The sequence below is a fragment of the Zophobas morio genome, unplaced genomic scaffold (assembly GCF_036711695.1).
Source record: "Zophobas morio isolate AGI-343-1 ecotype UQ-CSIRO unplaced genomic scaffold, CSIRO_AGI_Zmor_V1 ptg000040l, whole genome shotgun sequence".
NCBI lineage: Eukaryota > Metazoa > Arthropoda > Insecta > Coleoptera > Tenebrionidae > Zophobas > Zophobas morio.
In genome coordinates this window covers 5,454,361-5,472,810 of record NW_026972145.1, presented here as the reverse complement: position 1 = coordinate 5,472,810, position 18,450 = coordinate 5,454,361, and the positions used below count along the sequence as shown (strand labels likewise).

The 18,450-nt window shown below is 30.5% G+C and overlaps 2 protein-coding genes across 2 annotated transcripts; one reads left to right on the top strand and one right to left on the bottom strand.

Annotated features, from left to right (window-relative positions):
• Positions 1–5,428: 5,428 nt before the first annotated feature.
• LOC135140432 (zinc finger X-chromosomal protein-like) lies at positions 5,429–7,117 on the bottom strand. The gene is made up of 2 exons (XM_064070972.1): positions 7,038–7,117; positions 5,429–6,973 (listed from the first exon to the last, which is right to left on the bottom strand). The coding sequence occupies exon 2, from the start codon at positions 6,853–6,855 to the stop codon at positions 5,476–5,478; it is 1,380 nt and encodes a 459-aa protein (XP_063927042.1). The 5' UTR covers positions 6,856–6,973; positions 7,038–7,117; the 3' UTR covers positions 5,429–5,475.
• Positions 7,118–10,136: 3,019 nt separating this feature from the next.
• LOC135140547 (zinc finger protein 142-like) lies at positions 10,137–12,128 on the top strand. The gene is made up of 2 exons (XM_064071143.1): positions 10,137–10,195; positions 10,260–12,128. The coding sequence occupies exon 2, from the start codon at positions 10,353–10,355 to the stop codon at positions 12,030–12,032; it is 1,680 nt and encodes a 559-aa protein (XP_063927213.1). The 5' UTR covers positions 10,137–10,195; positions 10,260–10,352; the 3' UTR covers positions 12,033–12,128.
• Positions 12,129–18,450: the final 6,322 nt, after the last annotated feature.

Genomic DNA, 18,450 nt, shown 5'->3' with positions numbered 1-18,450 from the left:
TTCGAAATGTCAAAAAATTAAAACACGGACAAATTAAAAAATTTTAAAATTGACGCGTTGAAAAATAGAAAATCAAAAATATTGAAAATCGAAAAATGGAAAACCAAGATTTCGAAAAATCGAAAATCAAAACATTTGCAAAATCGAAACATCACAAAAACTAGAGCTTGAAAGTGTAGAATTTAAAATATCGAATAATTGAAAAACTAAAAGATCGAAAAATTAAAGAAATTAAAACAAGAAAATTCGAGAAATTGATCCAAATTTTAATTGGTGAAAAACTGAAAAAGGGAGAAGGCGAAAGGTCCAAAAACCGAGAAATTGAAATATTAAAATATATAAAAAAGTGAAAAACTGGAAAATTAGTAATTTAAAAAGTTGAAAAATTTAAAATTTGAAAACATCGAAAAACCGAATTAGATTAAAAAATTCTAAAAATGGAAAAATGGAAATGTCAAAAAATTAAGAAATCGGAAAAATAAAAAAAATCAAAAATTGAAAAAAAAATTAAACTGCAACCGTTTTTCCGGAATCGACCGTCGAAATATTGAGATTTTTAGAAATTCTCAAAAATTCGCATTTCGTAGCGATTCTTTCGAAAATGACCGTCAAAACCCTATATTTTTGGAATCAGCACGTCGAGATCTACGTCCCTAAATTTTTTCAGAATTATTAGACAACTTTTTGAAAAGTGAAATTTTTCCAACCTTCTACACATTTCGGTCAAATTTTGACATTTTCGAAACTCAGCTAAACACATTTTCTTGTAAAGTTCGAGCTCTAAAACTCAATTCCGGCTTCGTTTCTTTGATAACTGCAAACGTTTTTCCGGAATCGGCTTAAAAATCGGAAAACTGAAAAGTCGAAAAAAACTAAAGATTGAAAAATGTAGATTTTAAAAATTCGAAAAACCGAGAAATTTGGAAATCGAAAAATTGAAAAATTGGGAAATTGAAAAATCGACAAATCGAAACATACAAATTTTAAAAAATAGAAGCAGCGCAAAAGCGAAAAATTGGAAAATTAAAAATTAAAACTGTTGAAAAATTGTAAATTTAAAAAATCGAAAAAACGAATCAGATTAAAAACTTGAAGAATCGGAAAATGTCAAAAAATTATGAAACCGGGAAATGAGAAAAAATCAAAATTGAAACATTGAAAAATCGGAAATCAAAAATTTTAAAAATCGAAGAATGAAAAACCAAGAAATCGAAAATTCGAAACGTCGAAATTGAAAAATCATAAAGTTAAAAAATCGAAAAATTAAAGAACCGCAAAATTGAAATATCGGAAAATTGAAAAATAGATAAGTCGAAAAAACCGACAAATATAAGTAAGAAAAATCGCGAGAACAAAAAACAAAAATAAAAAAAATTCAAAGTTTGATTTTTCATCCAAATATCCGGATGTTAACAGTTTAAATAACATATTATTAGTTTTGTAAAATTTGGACATGACGTCATCTCATACGATATTCCTAAAAATTTTCAAAATTCGACAACATTCGATCTGGTAATTTAGAGAGATAGACGGAAACGAGAAACTTAATTTTTTGAGCTTTAAGGGTCACGAAGCATAAAAAAAACAGAAGAATAGTAATTACCGTGAAGACCTCGAATTGAAGCTTATAATGACAATTGACCTGTATAAGGTGTTGCCTAATCTTGACCTATTCACAGCATAGACACAGCATAGATATCAATCAGTAGAGACAGCTCGTGTCGGCGCCTTTGTTCTTTCTGACCCGAATTTTAAGCCGTCATGGGTGGTCGTTGCCTAAACTATTCCTAGATGTCGCCACCCAATTTAAAAAGTATCACTTCATTTACAATTTCAAAAATTGATTCGTGTACGCAATATTGCAAACTGTGTAGTTTGCTCAAATCGTATAATCGTGAATCGCAATAAGAAAAAAAAGTCGGTATTTAAATTATAAACACGATGATTTGTTACAGTTTTTATTTTATTACTTATACAATTTGACAATTCGCACATTCTTTCCCTGAATACTTGAGGTTTAATTATCATTGTAAAAATAATGTAATAAATACATCTAAAAAGAAAGAGGTTTATTTAAGAAAAAATAAATAAATAAAAATTAAATTACAAAAAGGAAAAAAGTTAATGCTGCCAAATTATTTTTTTTCTATTAATTTTTTTACCTTTGGCATTTGTAAATTTAAAGCTAGCATTTACAAATCCGGAAATGGTACACTTTGTAATGGACCGTAGGTAAAGGAGTATTTTATGAGGACTAAATATTTTTCGAGAATAGACTCTTTTAGTTATTAAAGAAAGTATCCATCTTATTTATATATATAGAAAACTAAAAAAAAAGTAGAGATATAAACAGACAGGCATGATAATGTAATTATGGTAATTACTTTATACAAGAATATATATAAAAATAAGAACAGCACCTGTTAAATTGTTTAATAATTTCAAAAATTTTACGAAAAAAACGCATTTTACCTAACAACTTAACCCGTAAGCGTAATATCATATAAAGTAAAATTTTTATTAAAAAAAATTATTACAAAAAAAATGTTAATATTTTTTAGATTTGGTTATACAGAGTGTCTCAAAAAAGTTAATGACTGATTCAATTTATTTTATTGAAGAAATCAAGAATAGCAAAACTGAATACTTTGAAATATTGCAGATGTTTTGAAGTTTTTGTAAGCATGGTAACTTTTTCGAAAATTTGATTAATCAAATATGCGCAAAATCAAAAATCGGAAAAACTGAAATTCACAAATGCAAAAAACAGAAAATCGAAAAATACAAATCGTAAAAATCGAAAATCTAAAAATGGCTAATCAAAAAATCGAAAATTCAATGAAATCAAATACCTAGGTCGATCGAAAAGTGGAAATTCACAAACCTCAAAAATCGAAAAATCGAAAATTGAAAAACGGGAAAACCAAAAAATTGAAAAGTGGAAAATCGAAAATCTGAATAAAGAAACTTGGAAATTCTGAAAATTGGAAAATCGAAAACCAAAAAATCGGAAAGTAACAAAATTGAAGTCTAACAGTTGAGAATGGAAAAATTGAAAAACCGAAAATTCTAAAAATCGACAATGGACAAATTGAAAATCGCAAAATTTAAATTGAAAAATTGAACATGGAAAAATCGATGAATTGAATTCGACTACTCAAATTTTCTAAAAATCATAAAACTGAAAAATCCAAAATTCTAATCATCGAAAGTCTGAAAACTGAAAATCGAAAATTCTGAACAGCGGAAAATAGAATATCTAAAAATTTAAAAGAAAGAAAATTGAAGTCTAAAAACCGAAGAATGGAAAAATTAAAAATCAAAAATTCGAAAAATTCAAAGATTTAAAGAGAAAATCGAAAAATCAAAAATCTGAAAATTGAAACTCGAAAATTTGGAAAATCGAAAAGTAAAAAATTGAAGTCTGAAAAATGGAAAACTGAACAATCGAAAATTCGAAAATCAAATATCGAAAAATCGAAAAGCCGAAAAATCGAAAATTTTATAAATCAGATATGCGAGAAACAGAAAATCTGAAAATACAAAACTGGAAAATCAAAAATCTAAAAATGGAAAAACCGAAAATCGAAAATTCAATGAATCTAAAATCGAAAATTTGCAAGATTGAAAAACCGAGAATTGAAAAATCAAAAAACCGAAAAATGGAAAAATCAAAAATCGAAAAATAGGAAAACCGAAAATTCTAAAATTCATAATATTGAAAACTCTAAAAGTCGACAATTCAAAAATCAAAAAACTGGAAAAAAATAATCGAAAAATCGAAAAGTAAACAAATTGCAAAGCCTAAAATCTGACGAACAGAAAAATCGAAAAATCGTAAAATCAAAAAGTGGAAAATCGAAAACTGGAAATTGAAAAATCGAAGATTGGAAAATGGAAAAATCGAAAATCGGAATATCGAGAATCGACAAATTAAAAAACCTAAAAATCGAAAAATTAAAAAATCGGAAATCGAAAAATTAAAAAAAAACGAAAATTCAAAATTCCAATAATCCGAAACTAAAATAATAGAAAAGTGGAAAAGTAAAAATTGCAAAGTCTCAAAACTGACGAACAGAACAATCGAAAAATAAAAAAAATCGAAAAATATCTATACATGGAAAATCGAAAAATCGAAAATCGGAAAATGGAAAAACCGAAAAATCGAAAATTCGATGAAACAAATACTCGAAAAAGCGAAAAGTAATAAAATTGCAAGGCCTAAAAATTGAAAAATCAAAAAATCGAAAAAACGACGATCGAAAAAAAATCAAAAAATCGAAAAGTGGAAAATCGGAAAGTAACAAAACTGAAATCTAAAAGCTGCAAATTGCAGAACCATAAAAACCGAAACAAACAGAAAAATCGAAAAACCACAAAAGCGGAAAAACGAAAATCGAAAAATCGCAAATTGAAAAATCGTAAAATCAGAAAATGGAAAATCGAATAATCGAAAGTTGAAAAAACGAAGGTCGAAAAATAAAACAACCGAAAAATCGAAAAATTTTATGATTAATGGAAAATCGAAAAATCGAGAATAGAATAATTAAAAAACCGGAAAATTGAAAAATCGGAAATCGAAGGAAATCGAAGAATTTAAAACGTAAAATCGAGAATTCAAAAATGCAAAAAAATTGCAAAGTCTAAAAACTGACGAACAGAAAAATCAAAAAATCTAAAAATGGAAAGACGAAAAGTCGAAAATTGAAAGAATGGCAAATTAAAAAATCGAAACATCGAAAAATCAAAAAAAACAAAAATTAAAAAATCGAAAAACGAAAAAACTGAAAACTCGAAAAATCAAAATACCGCAAATTTGAAAAATCAGAAAATTAGAAAGTAATAAAATCGAAAAGTTGATAGAAAAATGGAAACTGAAAAATCTAATTCGATGAAACTGTTGGTCGAAAAAACGAAAAATCGAAGTGACCTTTTTTTGACACAGGCTGTATAAGCAAATCTAAAAAATATTACTGCAATGATAAATCACAATATAGACTCATCATATCAAATATGATTACAATAACGGATTCATAATCCTTTTCTAATTTAAATTTAAATACATCAAGAACAAAATTATTGAATCGTATTTAATTTAATAATATTAATACATTTTTTTCATTCGCCACAATAATAAATACACTAATTTATACCTCGAACTGTCAAAGTATATAATATTTTTTCATCTAGACTTATTCAATATCACTGGTAAAGTAAATCAGCATAACCTCAATTCTGAATTAGTGTATGGAATTGGAACACACAATACCCAAAAGTTCTCACGTCTGCAACGTTACACAAGCAATTTAATTGATCGGTAATTCTTTCATCTCAAAACATGGAAATTTAGTTTTTCGTGGTGAAGATGTTGTCACATAACCTCAAAAGTTTGACGTTTCATTTATGCAACACACAATACACACCCCAATTATTGCAAAAATTTTATTAACAATATTGGAAAGTACACTTGACGCTTTAGTCCTCCAAATGCCGCGCTTTTATGTGTTTCTTTAAAGATGGGCGCGTTTTGGTTTTGTATTGACATTTTTCACAATTGTACCATTTGACGTCATTTCCATTCATGTGCCACGCATCCACGTGTCTCTGTAAATTCGTCTTCTGTACCGCTTTAAATGGACACTCCTTGCACTGATAACCCTTCACGCTATTCCCAACCAAATGCTGGGTTAACACATGCCTCCTCAAGTTCGAACAATCTCTACTCTTGTACGGGCACTGTTGACATTCGTACCACTTGCCAACCGTTTCGTCCGAATGACAAACATTCACGTGTCTCGTCAAATACGTGTTGCATTTACATCTAAACGAGCACTGTTTACATTCATACCACTTGGCGTCTTGGTCGTCCAGATGCCGTGCGTTAATGTGTCTTTTCAAACTGCCTTTATCTTTGCTCTTGAAAGCACACAAAGTGCAGTGGTGCCACTCGATTTCGTCCTCGTCCAAATGCCGCGCGTTTATGTGCGAATTTAAACATTGCCGGGATTTCGTTTTGTATTCGCATTGTTCACAGTTGTACCATTTGATGTCGCGTTGGTTCAAATGTATCGCATTCGCCAGATGTCTCTGTAAAACCCCCTCGTATTTTGTTTTAAACGGACACTCCGGGCACTGATGCCACGTAATTCTTTTTCCTTTCAAATGCTGGGTTATCACGTGCCTTTTTAAATTGGAAGTATCTCTAGTCTTGTACGGGCACTGCTGGCATTCGTACCATTTGCCGTCCTCTTTGTCCGAATAACAAACCAAGAGGTGTCGTGTCAAAGATTGGTTGTGTTTTGATCGGAATGAGCACTGTTTGCAATAGTACCATTTGGCGTCAAGGTCGTCCACATGTCGTGCGTTAATGTGCCCTTTCAAACTGGCCTTGTCTTTGCTCCTGAAGGAACACTCACTGCAGTGGTGCCACTTGATTTTGTCCTCAGCCAAGTGCCGCTTTCGTATGTGTCTACTTAAATATTTGCGATTTTTGTTTTGGTAGTCGCATTTTTCACACTTGTACAACTTGATGTCTTTTTCTTCGTGATGCACCTGAATGTGCCGTTTCGAATTTGGTTGGTCTTTACTTTGTTGACACTCTTTCATGTGACGTAACCATTTAAGCGAAAAATGTGTCTCAAATCCGCACTTTCCACAAACGTACTTTTGATTATTGTGTTGTACAATTAAATCGTTGTTTTCTTGTTTGATTCCATGACGGTCTTTAATGTGTCGCTTCAAAAGCAACGTTAGTTCGGTTTGAAAATTGCAGTCTTTGCAATGATAAGAATCAAGGGGGTTTTTACAGTTGAAATATGGCAAGGGCGACTGATGAAAGCCAATGTGGTTCATCATCAGAAAAAACGATGTTGTAACGAATGGGCGAATTTTACAAAGGTGAACTTTTACCAGGGAAGACTTCCTGTGTGTCTTGTAAGCTGCGGAATATTTCAAAGTTTCCGTCTTTACTAGTCTGAAATTCATGCAGCATTGTTACGTTAAAAGTTTATTATAAAAACGAATCTTGTGTTACGTACCTGCAAATTAAATTAAAAACAATTCAAAATGTTTTCGACATAACCTCATAACGTTGGTACTTTTAGGGGTTTCATGTTGGTATTAAATTCGCTAAATAGCTTCAGAGTATGCAACATGTAATACACGTACCTGTCATTTACATTTATGCGTTCGAATCAAGATCATTCAGCAGATAAGTAATTTAATGTTTTTTTAAGTTTCGTGACCCTTAGAGATTGAAAAATTATGTCTCTTGTTTCCGTCCGTAAGCCCCGCCCACCCGTCCTATCTCAATTCTGATGATTTTTTTTTCGTCGTAAGCCGAAGGACGGAGCTTAATTGTAAAATTTTTATTTTTCTACGAGAAATTACCATGTGAAATATATTCTTAAGTAATCGTGTTATGCAAAGAAAACTAAATGTATTAATTAAAAAAGAAAACCAAAAGAGAAACTCCACCCATCCGTCTCGATCTCAATCGTGATGAATTTTTCATTCGTTATCAGATCGAGAGGCGGAGCTTAATTGAAGATCATATTTGTCTACAAAAATTTACCATTTTAAACATGTTTTAAGTTTCTTGTTCCGAAAAGGCGACTACGTGTTACTAAGAGAAAAAGGCAAAATATAAGCCCCGCCCACCCACCCCATCTCAATTCTGATGATTTTTTTTTATTCGTCGTAAGCCGAGGGGCGGGGCTGAATTGCAAAATCGATATTTCCCTACACAAATTTACCATTTTAAATATGTTTTAAGTTGCTTGAGGTGAAAAGAAAGAAAACAATTTGGTTTTTCGGTGTTTCGATTTTTTTTAAATTTTAAGTTTTTCAGGTAAATTTTATCCCCAACATTTCACTAGAAATTTACCCTTTTAAACATGTTTTCAATTTATTGTCGTGAAAAGAAAACTATGTACACATATTAGAAAAAAGAAGGCATAATATGTATAAGTTGCTAATTTTTAACAACAAGCAAGTTAAAACATGTTTAAAATGGTAAATTTGTATAGGGAAATATCGATTTTGGAATTATTAGATAGGGTGGGTGGGTGGGCGGAGCTTATATTTTGTCTTTTTTTTCTGAGTATACATAACCATCTTTTCACAACTTACTGGGATTTCAATGTTTTAATTTTTTGATTGTTCAATTTCTCGATTTTTTGAATATTTAGTTTTTGATACGATTTTCTTTTTAAATTTTCAGTTTTTCAATTGATTAACTTTACCATACTTCAGTTTTGCTCGATTTCGATTTCTCAATTTTTCGACATATTCAATTGGGATTTTTCAATTTATCGATTCTTCGATTTCTCGATTCTTCATATTTTCGGTTTCTCGAATTTCTTCATTTTTCGATTTCTCAATTTTCCGATGTTTCAGTTTTACGATTTTTAATTTTTTTTATTTTTCAGTTTCCAATTTTTGACGTTTCTGAATTTTTCGATTTCTCAATTTTTCGATTAACTGATTTTTTGATTTTCGCATTTCTCTATTTCTCGATTTGTCAATTCTTTCTTCAGTTGTGATTTTTCAAATTTTCGATTTCTGAATTTTTCAATGTTTCAGTTTTGGATTTTTTCACTTTTCCGATTCTTCAATTTTCTTTCCATTTTTCAGTTTTTCAAGATTTCAGTTTCGAATTTTTTCACTTTTTCGATTTTTCAATTTTCCTTCCATTTTTCAGATTTTCAGTATTTCAGTTCTCGGATTTTGCAATGTTTCGGTTCTTCAATTTTTCCATTTTTTGATGTTTCGATTTCTCGGTTTTTCAATTTTTCGATAGGTATTTTAATTTTTCAATTTTTAAGTTCTAGATTTTCCGTTAATTTTTTTGGTTTCCTTGAAGTTTTGATTTGTTGATTATTCGATTTTTCAAGTTCTCGGTTTTCCAATTCTTCGATTTTTAAATTATTTAATTTTTAGATCGTTCAATTTCTCGATTTTTAGATTTTTCAATTTTTCGGTTTACCGATTTTTTTTCATTTATAATGTTTCAATTTTTGAATTATTAAGTTTTCGATTTTTCAATTTTGGTCTAATTTGATTTCTTAATTTTTTGATTTTTTGACTCCTCTACTGTTGATGTTTTGATTTCTCAATGTTTCAGTTTTTGAACATTCCGATGTTTCGATTTTTCGACTTTTTGGCTTTTCGAGTGTTCAATTTTTTGATTTTTGAATTTTAGATTTTTGTTTTTTTGATTTTTTTTGGTGTTTCGATTTCCCAATTCTTCAATTTTTCGATATTATAATTTTTCAATTTTTCGAATTTTTTAATTTTTGATTTTTCTTTTCTTTTCTTTTATTTCTCAATTTTTGGAGTTTTTAAATTTTACATTTTTTAATTTTACTATTTTTTGATGCTTGGATTTCTCAATTTTTCGAGTTTTCAATACTCATTTTTTAAGGATTTGAATATTGAGAACTTTTCAATTTCTGGATGTTCAATTTTTGAGATATTTTAATATTTTGGTTTTTTAATATTTCAATTTTTGGGTGTTTTGATTTTTCGATTTTTAAAGTTTTTGATCTTTTCACAACAATAAACTTAAAACATTGTCAAAATGGTACATTTTGCAAGGAAATATTCATTTTGCAATTATGGGGTGCACCAGATGGAAACACTATTTGAAAATCTAGAAAATAAGAAAAAAATTGCATGCCTTGGGTAAAACTTCAACACGGATTCATAAACCACGAGCAGAGAAGTATGTCATTTTATACAATTTAATAGCTATTTATGGTATAAGTGAATAAAAGTGAATTTTATCCAACGAAAAAACAGTTTAGCACACGAGGCGAAGCCGAGAGATTATATAAACATTTTATTCATCCTTACGATTAAACTATTGTTTTAATAGCGAGATTTAACATACGAAATGATCATTTTATTAGTAGAAATTGGAAAAATGACATTTACTATTGTAAAATTTGGACATGACGTCATCTCATACGACATTCCTAATAAATATGCCTGGATCACGAAATATAAAAACATGAAAATAGTCATTTACCCGATGGACTCCATTCGAACCTACAAATACAAACTTGTATAACGTGTTGCATAATCTTGGTCTGTTTAACGTGTTTACTACCAACATAAAACAACTAAAGTAAAAGTATCAACATTTTTAGGTTATGTCGAAAACAATTTGTAAGATTTGCAATTTAATTTACAGGTACGTTACACAAGATTCGTTTTTATAACAAACTTTTGACGTAACAATACTGCATGAATTTCAGACTGGTTGAAACGGAAAATTTGAAAAGAAGTCTTCCCTGGTAAAAGTCCACGACTGTAAAATTTGCCCAAACGTTACAACGTCGTTTTTTCCGATGATGAACCACACTCGCCGCCATCAGTCTCCCTTGGCATCTTTTAACTGTGAAAACCCCCTTGATTCTTACCATTGCAAACACTGCAATTTTCAAACCGAACTAACCTTGCTTCTCAAGCAACACATTAAAGAACATCATGGAATTAAAGACGAAAACGACGATTTAATTCTACAATACAATAATCAAAAGTACGTTTGTGAAAAGTGCGGCTTTGAGACGCATTTTTCGCTTAAATGGTTATGTCACATGCTAGAGTGTCAACAAAATCGATATAAAACGAAAGAACAACCAAATTCGAAGCAGCAGCTGGTTGAGGACAAAAGCAGGTGGTTTCATTGCGCTGAGTGTACCTTCAAGTGTAGACAAAAAAACGGTTTGGAAAGGCACATTAACGCACGACATATAGACGACCTTGTCGCGAAATGGTACAAATGTGAACAGTGCTCATTTCGATCTAAATACAGGCAATCTTTGAGACGACACGTGATTGTTTGCAAATGGTACGAATGCCAACAGTGTCCTTACAAGACTAGAGATAGTTCGAACTTGAAAACGCACGTGATAATCTATCATTCGAATGAAAAATATATCACGTGGTATAAGTGCAAGGAGTGTCCGTTTAAAACAACATATGAGAGGGTTTTACAGAAACACGTGGATGCACAGCATTTGAACCGACGCTACATTAAACAGCACAATTGTGAAAAATGTGAATACAAAACCACGTCCCGGTATAAATTAAAGGAACATATAAATCGGCGGCATTTGGCCGAGGACGAAATAGAGTGGCACCCCTGCACTCAGTGTCGTTACAAGGCTAAAAGCAAAGGCAATCTGAAAAGACACATCAACACACGGCATTTGGACGAAAAGGACGGCAAGTGGTACAAATGTCAACAGTGTCCTTACAAGGCTAGAGATTGTTCGACCCTAACCAAGCACGTGAAATCTGCGCATTCGGACGAAGGCGAAATAGAGTGGCACCCCTGCACTCAGTGTCATTTCAAGTCCAAAACCAAAGACGGGTTGAAAGGTCACATTAACACACGGCATCTGGTCGACCAAGACGCGAAGTGGTACGCATGCAAACACTGCTCACGTAAATATAGTTACAAGAGGTCCTTGACGAAACACATAAACATTTGTCATGGGGACGAAAAGGACTGCAAGTGGTACAAATGTAAGCAGTGCTCGTACAAGAACAGAGACCATTCGAACTTAAAGAGTCACGTGATAAGCCAGCATTTGGATCAGTATCACATCAGATGGTATAATTGTGACGAGTGCGAATTCAAAACCAAATACACCGCGTCTTTAAAGGATCATATAAATCGTTGGCATTTGGACAAGAGTGAAATCAACTGGCACCGCTGCAGTGAGTGTCCATTCAGGAGCAAAAGCAAAGACGGTTTGAAAAAACACGTTAACGCACGGCATCTGGACGATCAGGACGCGAAGTGGTACGAATGCAAACATTGTCCACACAAAACCAAGCATAGTTCGAATTTAATTTTTCACATGAAAACGCAGCACCTGAATAAACAGGAGCCAGAATGGTACGAATGCACTCATTGTCCACACAAAACTAAGCATCGTTCGAATTTGAAGTTGCACATAGAAAAGCAGCACGTGAAAGCGGAAAGTGACCATCTAATAGCAGACGAAAAGCGAGTTTGAAGTAACATGGGAAGTTTAAACAAAGCGTGTAGTCGTGGTGAATATTCATTTAGACTTGTAAGACATTTTTTATTCCATTAATACAGAAAATGAAAGAAATAAAAATTGAAACTGTATAACGTGTTGCATAATTTGATCTGTTGCTGATTTACTACCAACGTCAAGCAGCGAAAGTACCGTGGAAAGTACCAACATTTTGAGGTTATGTTTTCACCAGTTTTCTTTCATGAGTAATTTACAATCATTTTTGATTGAATTTAGACGACGTGATTAAATTGTTTCTTTATTTTATTGATTATTAATGAAGATTCAAGACGACTCCCTCCATTTTTTCTGAAAATTGTGTAACTGCATATATTAATAAATTCCATTTCCTCTTTTAAACATGTCATAGTTGAAAACATGTTTTAGACATAAGGGTGCCCAGTAGCAGACCGAAAAATGAGCTAAATAGATTTTCATTTTACGGGCGTAATTTCAACTTTGAAAAAAAGATCGACATTTCAATTGATAGATTATGTCTAAGTCTCTGGGGAAGACACAATATTTTTTAAAATAAATGATTGTTTGGTGTTTAATTAATCGTTCATTCTTCGAAGGAATTTGCATTTTTAGACGAGGAGAGAGCATTTTTCACTTCAACTTTTATATGTGCAAAGACAACATTGAGCTCTATGGGGAAGACCCGGTCATTTTTGTTTAAAATTTATATTTATCAAAATATTTGCTTTTTAAAAATTACTGACTAATGAAAATAAAGTGAAACTAGGCAACCCTATTTACAAAGTGTTCCGTTTCAATAAATGGCTGAGTTTTACACAGCAGGCAGCCTTGCCGACCGACCCTTCCAGGTAATCAGTCCAGGTATTTTAGGTCATAAAACTCATAAATACTCTTAGCTGACCAACATTGTTGAAACTCTTTTACAAATCGACTTCTTTCATTGCTGACATAATTTGATTTAAAAGTATGCAAATTTTTATAATTTTATATATTCTACTAAAATATTTTCTTTGAACTTATTTACCTGAACAATCATATTTATTTAAATTTAATTTTTTGATACTCTTTTCCGCACCTCCTATGAGGTAGAGTATTATAGGCACGTTTTTTACGTGATATCTCCAGTAAACCTATTCCAATATTACTATTTATTCCTGTGTGTGTTTATACTAAAAGGAAAAAAGATTTATATGAACTACACATGACGCGAATGCAAATAAAAAATTTTAATTGTACAATTTTTTCTTTACAATTTGTCTAATGGGTTGACTTGTTTAATAACGAGAATCTCCTCTCTCCGGAAGTAAGGCATATAAATAAAATTTTTCTAGGGCTCTATCATATTATTTTCCCAAAATTTATCATCTCGTTGAATTAAGCATTATTTAAATTGGACATTTTATATATTTCTACGATAGCGTTTTTGTTTATTAAGCCGTCTGGCGATGCCGCTAAAAATGTACAAACCGCATTGCCTTATTGTCAGTTTGCTGTTACTGCAAAATGCTTCAGTTGCCCTTGCTTCATTTTCTATGCAAATATTTTAGGAGAGTACATGCTGAACTAGATTTGCAGGGATGTAAAATGTTTTTCACAGTATAGTAGGATTAGCCGTGTTACTTGTTCTCTCATTTTGCAAATTTTATCAAAATAACGTTCGGTTAGTCTAAAGGATTTTTCTGCGCACCATTCTGGATTATTGCGTTCGCCAATTGTGTTTTGTTCGATTAAAAAGACATCAACGTTTGAAAGTTTTTTGAGAAATACTTTTTGCGCTGTGACATATCAGGTATTTCAACCGCTTCGTTAGATACATCGTCGCCCGAGAACTTGTATGATCCACAGACCGGAGCGCGCTCAGGCCAATGTCGACTCTATAAGCCTCCAAAAATTCTGCGGGAAATAGTTATTATTTAGATGCTTTTGTTTACACACGTCTCACATGTTTCACTCGATTTTGACACTCAACTATTTTTTTGTTTAACTAAGAATTAATACTTTCACTGCGTTTGATACTAACGTCCTAAATTAGCAATACTAGTGGAACAGTAATCATGCAATAGATTTTTTTGGGAAAGTACAATTATTTTTATGTTTTAGCAGCAATGTGTTCTATTTTCTATTAATTTTTACATATTTTTAGTCACAATTTTGGTAGTTATTTTTTACTTTTATTTTTAGCAATAATAAATGGTCCAAACATGCAAAAATAAAAAAAAATAAAATTGAAAAATCTAAAATTTAGAAATCGACAAATTGAACAACCGTATAATTGAAAAATCCAAACATCGAAAAACTGGAAAACCGAAAAATTAAAAAAAATGGAAAATCAGAAATTTAATGAATTCCGAAAATTGAAAAACTGAAATATGCATAGAAGAACTGAAAACTCGAGAAATCGAAAAATCTAGAATTTTAAAAATTGAGAAATTAAAATATCGAAAAGTTGAAAAATTGCGAAATCGTATCAGTGAAACATCGGACAATCGAGAAATCGAAAAATAAAAAAATGGAGACATCGAAAATTTGAAGAATGGAAAAATTGAAAATGTCAAAAATGAAAATACTGAAAAATTGTATTTATAAACCACAAGTTCAGGATTATGCTACTAAAAAATTGATAACGTCATCTCAAAATTTTGCTGAATAAATTCTACTAAAAATGTGCAAAATATGATGAATTTTTACTTGTAATTTATCATTGCATTCATATTTTTTTGGATTTGCTTATATACCTAGGTGGCTCAAAAAAATTAATGAATGTGTCATTTATTCTGTTGATTAAATCAGTTTCGACTCACTCCATTTTCCCAGAAATTTTTGGAATACTGTTATTTTTAGTCTAATCCACATTGATTTACGTGTCCTTGCAAAATATTGATGATTTCATCACAAAATTGTGTACCTAAAGTAAAAATTGAACTCGAAAATGCTGGATATGAAATTAAATTTTTCGAAACATAACCTCAAAATGTTGGTACTTTGGTTGCTTACTGTTGGCAGTAAATTTGTGACAGTTCAAAATTATGCAACACGTTATACAGTTACAAGTCGTTTAATTTTTAATTCTTTTATTTTCTATATTAATGGAACGAGAAAAGTCTAAGTCTGCATGGACATTCACCACGACTGTACTTTTTGTTTAAACTTCACAATTAAACTCGATTTTTGTCTGCTATGACGTTGTCACTTTTCGCATTTGAGTGGCGCCTTTTTATGTGCTCGTTTAAATTTGAAGAATTCTTAGTTCTGAAAGGGCAATGTGTGCATTCGTACCATTTCGCGTCTTGGTCAGCCACATGCCGTGCGTTAATGTGTTTTTTCAAACCGCTTTTCTCAAAAAATTAAGTTTCTCGTTTCCGTCTATCTCTCTAAATTACCAGATCGAATGTTGTCGAATTTTGAAAATTTTTAGGAATATCGTATGAGATGACGTCATGTCCAAATTCTACAAAACTAATAATTTTTTATTTAAAATGTTAACATCCGGATATTTGGATGAAAAATCAAACTTTGAATTTTTTTTTATTTTTGTGTTTTGTTCTCGCGATTTTTTTTACATATTCTTGTCGATTTTTCGACTTATCTATTTTTCAATTTTCCGATATTTCAGTTTTCCGGTTGTTAATTTTCGATTTTTTAACTTTGATTTTTCAATTTTTTAAATTTTAGTTTTTTTAATTTCTCAATTAAGTTTTGAGTTTTGGTTTTGTCAGTTTTTCAACATTTAAATTTTGGATCAATTTCTCGATTTTTGAATTTTCGATTTCTTGGTTTTTCATTCTTCGATTTTTAAAATTTTTTCCGACTTTTCAATGTTTCAATTTTGATTTTTTCTTATTTCCCAGTTTCATAATTTTTTGACATTTTCCGATTCTTCAGTTTTTTAATCTAATTCGTTTTTCAATTTTTTAAATTTAAAATTTTTCAACACTTTTAATTTTTAATTTTTCGCTTTTGCGTTGCTTCTATTTTTTAAAATTTGTATGTTTCGATTTGTCGATTTTTCAATTTCACAATTTTTCAATTTTTCGATTTCCAAATTTCTCGGTTTTTCGAATTTTTAAATTCTACATTTTTCAAGCTTTAGTTTTTCTGATCTTTCGACTTTTCAGCTTTCCGATTTTTAAGTCAATTTCGGAAAAACGGTTGCAGTTATCGAAGAAACGAACCCGGAACTGAGTTCTAGAGTTCGAACTTTACAAAAAAATGTGTTTAGTTGAGTTTCGAAAATGTCAAAATTTGGCCGAAATGTGAAGAAGGGGGGACCATTGGAAAAATTTTACTTTTAAAAAAGTTATCTAAAAATTCTGAAAAAATTCAGGGACGTAGATCTCGACGTGCTGATTCCAAAAATATAGGGTTTTGACGGTCACGGAGCAACATTTTCGAAAGAATCGCTACGAAATGCGAATTTTCGACAATTTCTAAAAATCTTGATATTTCAACGGTCGATTCCGGAAAAACGGTTGCAGTTTTTTTTTTTTTTCAATTTTTGATTTATTTTATTTTTCCGATTTCTTAATTGTTTGACATTTTTTAATCTAATTCGGCTTTTTCGATTTGTTTTAATTTTAAATTTTTCAACTTTTTTAATTACTAATTTTCCAGTTTTTCAGTTTTTTAATTACTAATTTTCCAGTTTTTCAGTTTTTTACATATTTTAATATTTCGATTTTTCGGTTGTTAGACCTTTCGCCTTCTCCCTTTTTCAATTTTTCAACAATTAAAATTTGGATCAATTTCTCGAATTTTCTTTTTTTAATTTCTTTAATTTTTCGATCTTTTATTTCTTCAATTATTCAATATTTTAAATTCTACATTTTCAAACTCTAGTTTTTGTGATTTTTCAATTGCTCGATTTTGCAAATGTTTTGATTTTCGATTTTTCAATATTTTTGATTTCCTATTTTTCAATGTCACAATTTTAAAAGTTTTTATTCAATTTTGACATGTAAAAAAACGTTTATTTTGCCGTCAATAGGCCACTAAAGCTTTGGTTTATCCGGTAGCACCATAAAATTTTTAAACCGCTAGCGAAATAAAATTTTTATTTTGCTGTTTTAAAACCATGGTTACCATTTCTGTAATTTTTCCAGTGTCTTGCTGCTCTTTCCATCTGAGGAACTTTTGATACACTTTCTGATCTGGTCTTTTCTGGGAGCAAGTTTTGTCGTTAGAATCTTGCATGATTTTGCAATTTTTCGATAATTTTAGTTTGTTTAAAATAAACAAACACCGTCGCCAGAGTCACATACTACACACCATGGAGGAAGGAATATATTCCTTCCTCCATGCTACACACACACACCTGATATTGTACACTAAATTCTACGCATATGTATAAAACTTTTATTTGGTCGCTGTCAATTCTGACGTTTCTCGAGTTTGAACTTTGAATCACCAATTTTTTCACAATTTGGGACTTGAGGTTGTCAAAATTGAATAAAATTTTGTATTATACAAGCGGTTAAAATGAATGTGTAACTCGCGGTCTTAAGGCGCTCGCGGCATACGCCACTCTCGCCTTAAACTGACCGCTCATTAAACATTCACTTTAACCGCTTGTATAATAAATAACTATTAATTTGCCGTTGTTTTAATTTTTTGACATTTCGATTTTTCGATTCGTCAATTTTTCAATCTAATTCGGTTTTTTTTTATTTTAAATTTTTCAATTTTTCAGTTACATGATTTTTCAATCTGTCGAATTTTTAAATTTTAGATTTTTTGTTTTCTTTGATGTTTTAAGTTCTCGATCATTCGATTTTCTGAGTTTTCAGGCTTTGATTTTTTTTGTTGTTCAATTCTTGGATTTTTAAAATTTTTGTTTTTAAATTTTCCTATTTATCAACTTACTAGGATTTCAATGTTTTGATTTTTTGATTGTTCAATTTCTCGATTTTTTGAATTTTTAGTTTTTGATACGATTTTTTTTTTCAGAAATTTTCAGTTTTTCAATTTATTAACTTTACGATACTTCAGTTTTGCTCGATTTCGATTTCTCAATTTTTCGATATATTACTGTTGGGATTTTTCAAATTATCGATTCTTCGATTTCTCGATTCTTCATATTTTCGGTTTCTCGAATTTCTTCATACTTCGATTTCTCAATTTTCCGATCTTTCAGTTTAGCGATTTTTAAATTTTTTTATTTTTCAGTTTTCAATTTTTGACGTTTCTAAATTTTTCGATTTCTCAATTTTTCAATTAACTGATTTTTTGATTTTCCCATTTCTCTATTTTTCGATTTGTCAATTTTTTCTTCAATTGTGATTTTTCCATTTTTCGATTTCTGAATTTTTCAATGTTTCAGTTTTGGATTTTTTCACTTTTCCGATTCTTCAATTTTCTTTACATTTTTCAGTTTTTCAAGATTTCAGTTTTGAATTTTTTCACTTTTTCGATTTTTCAA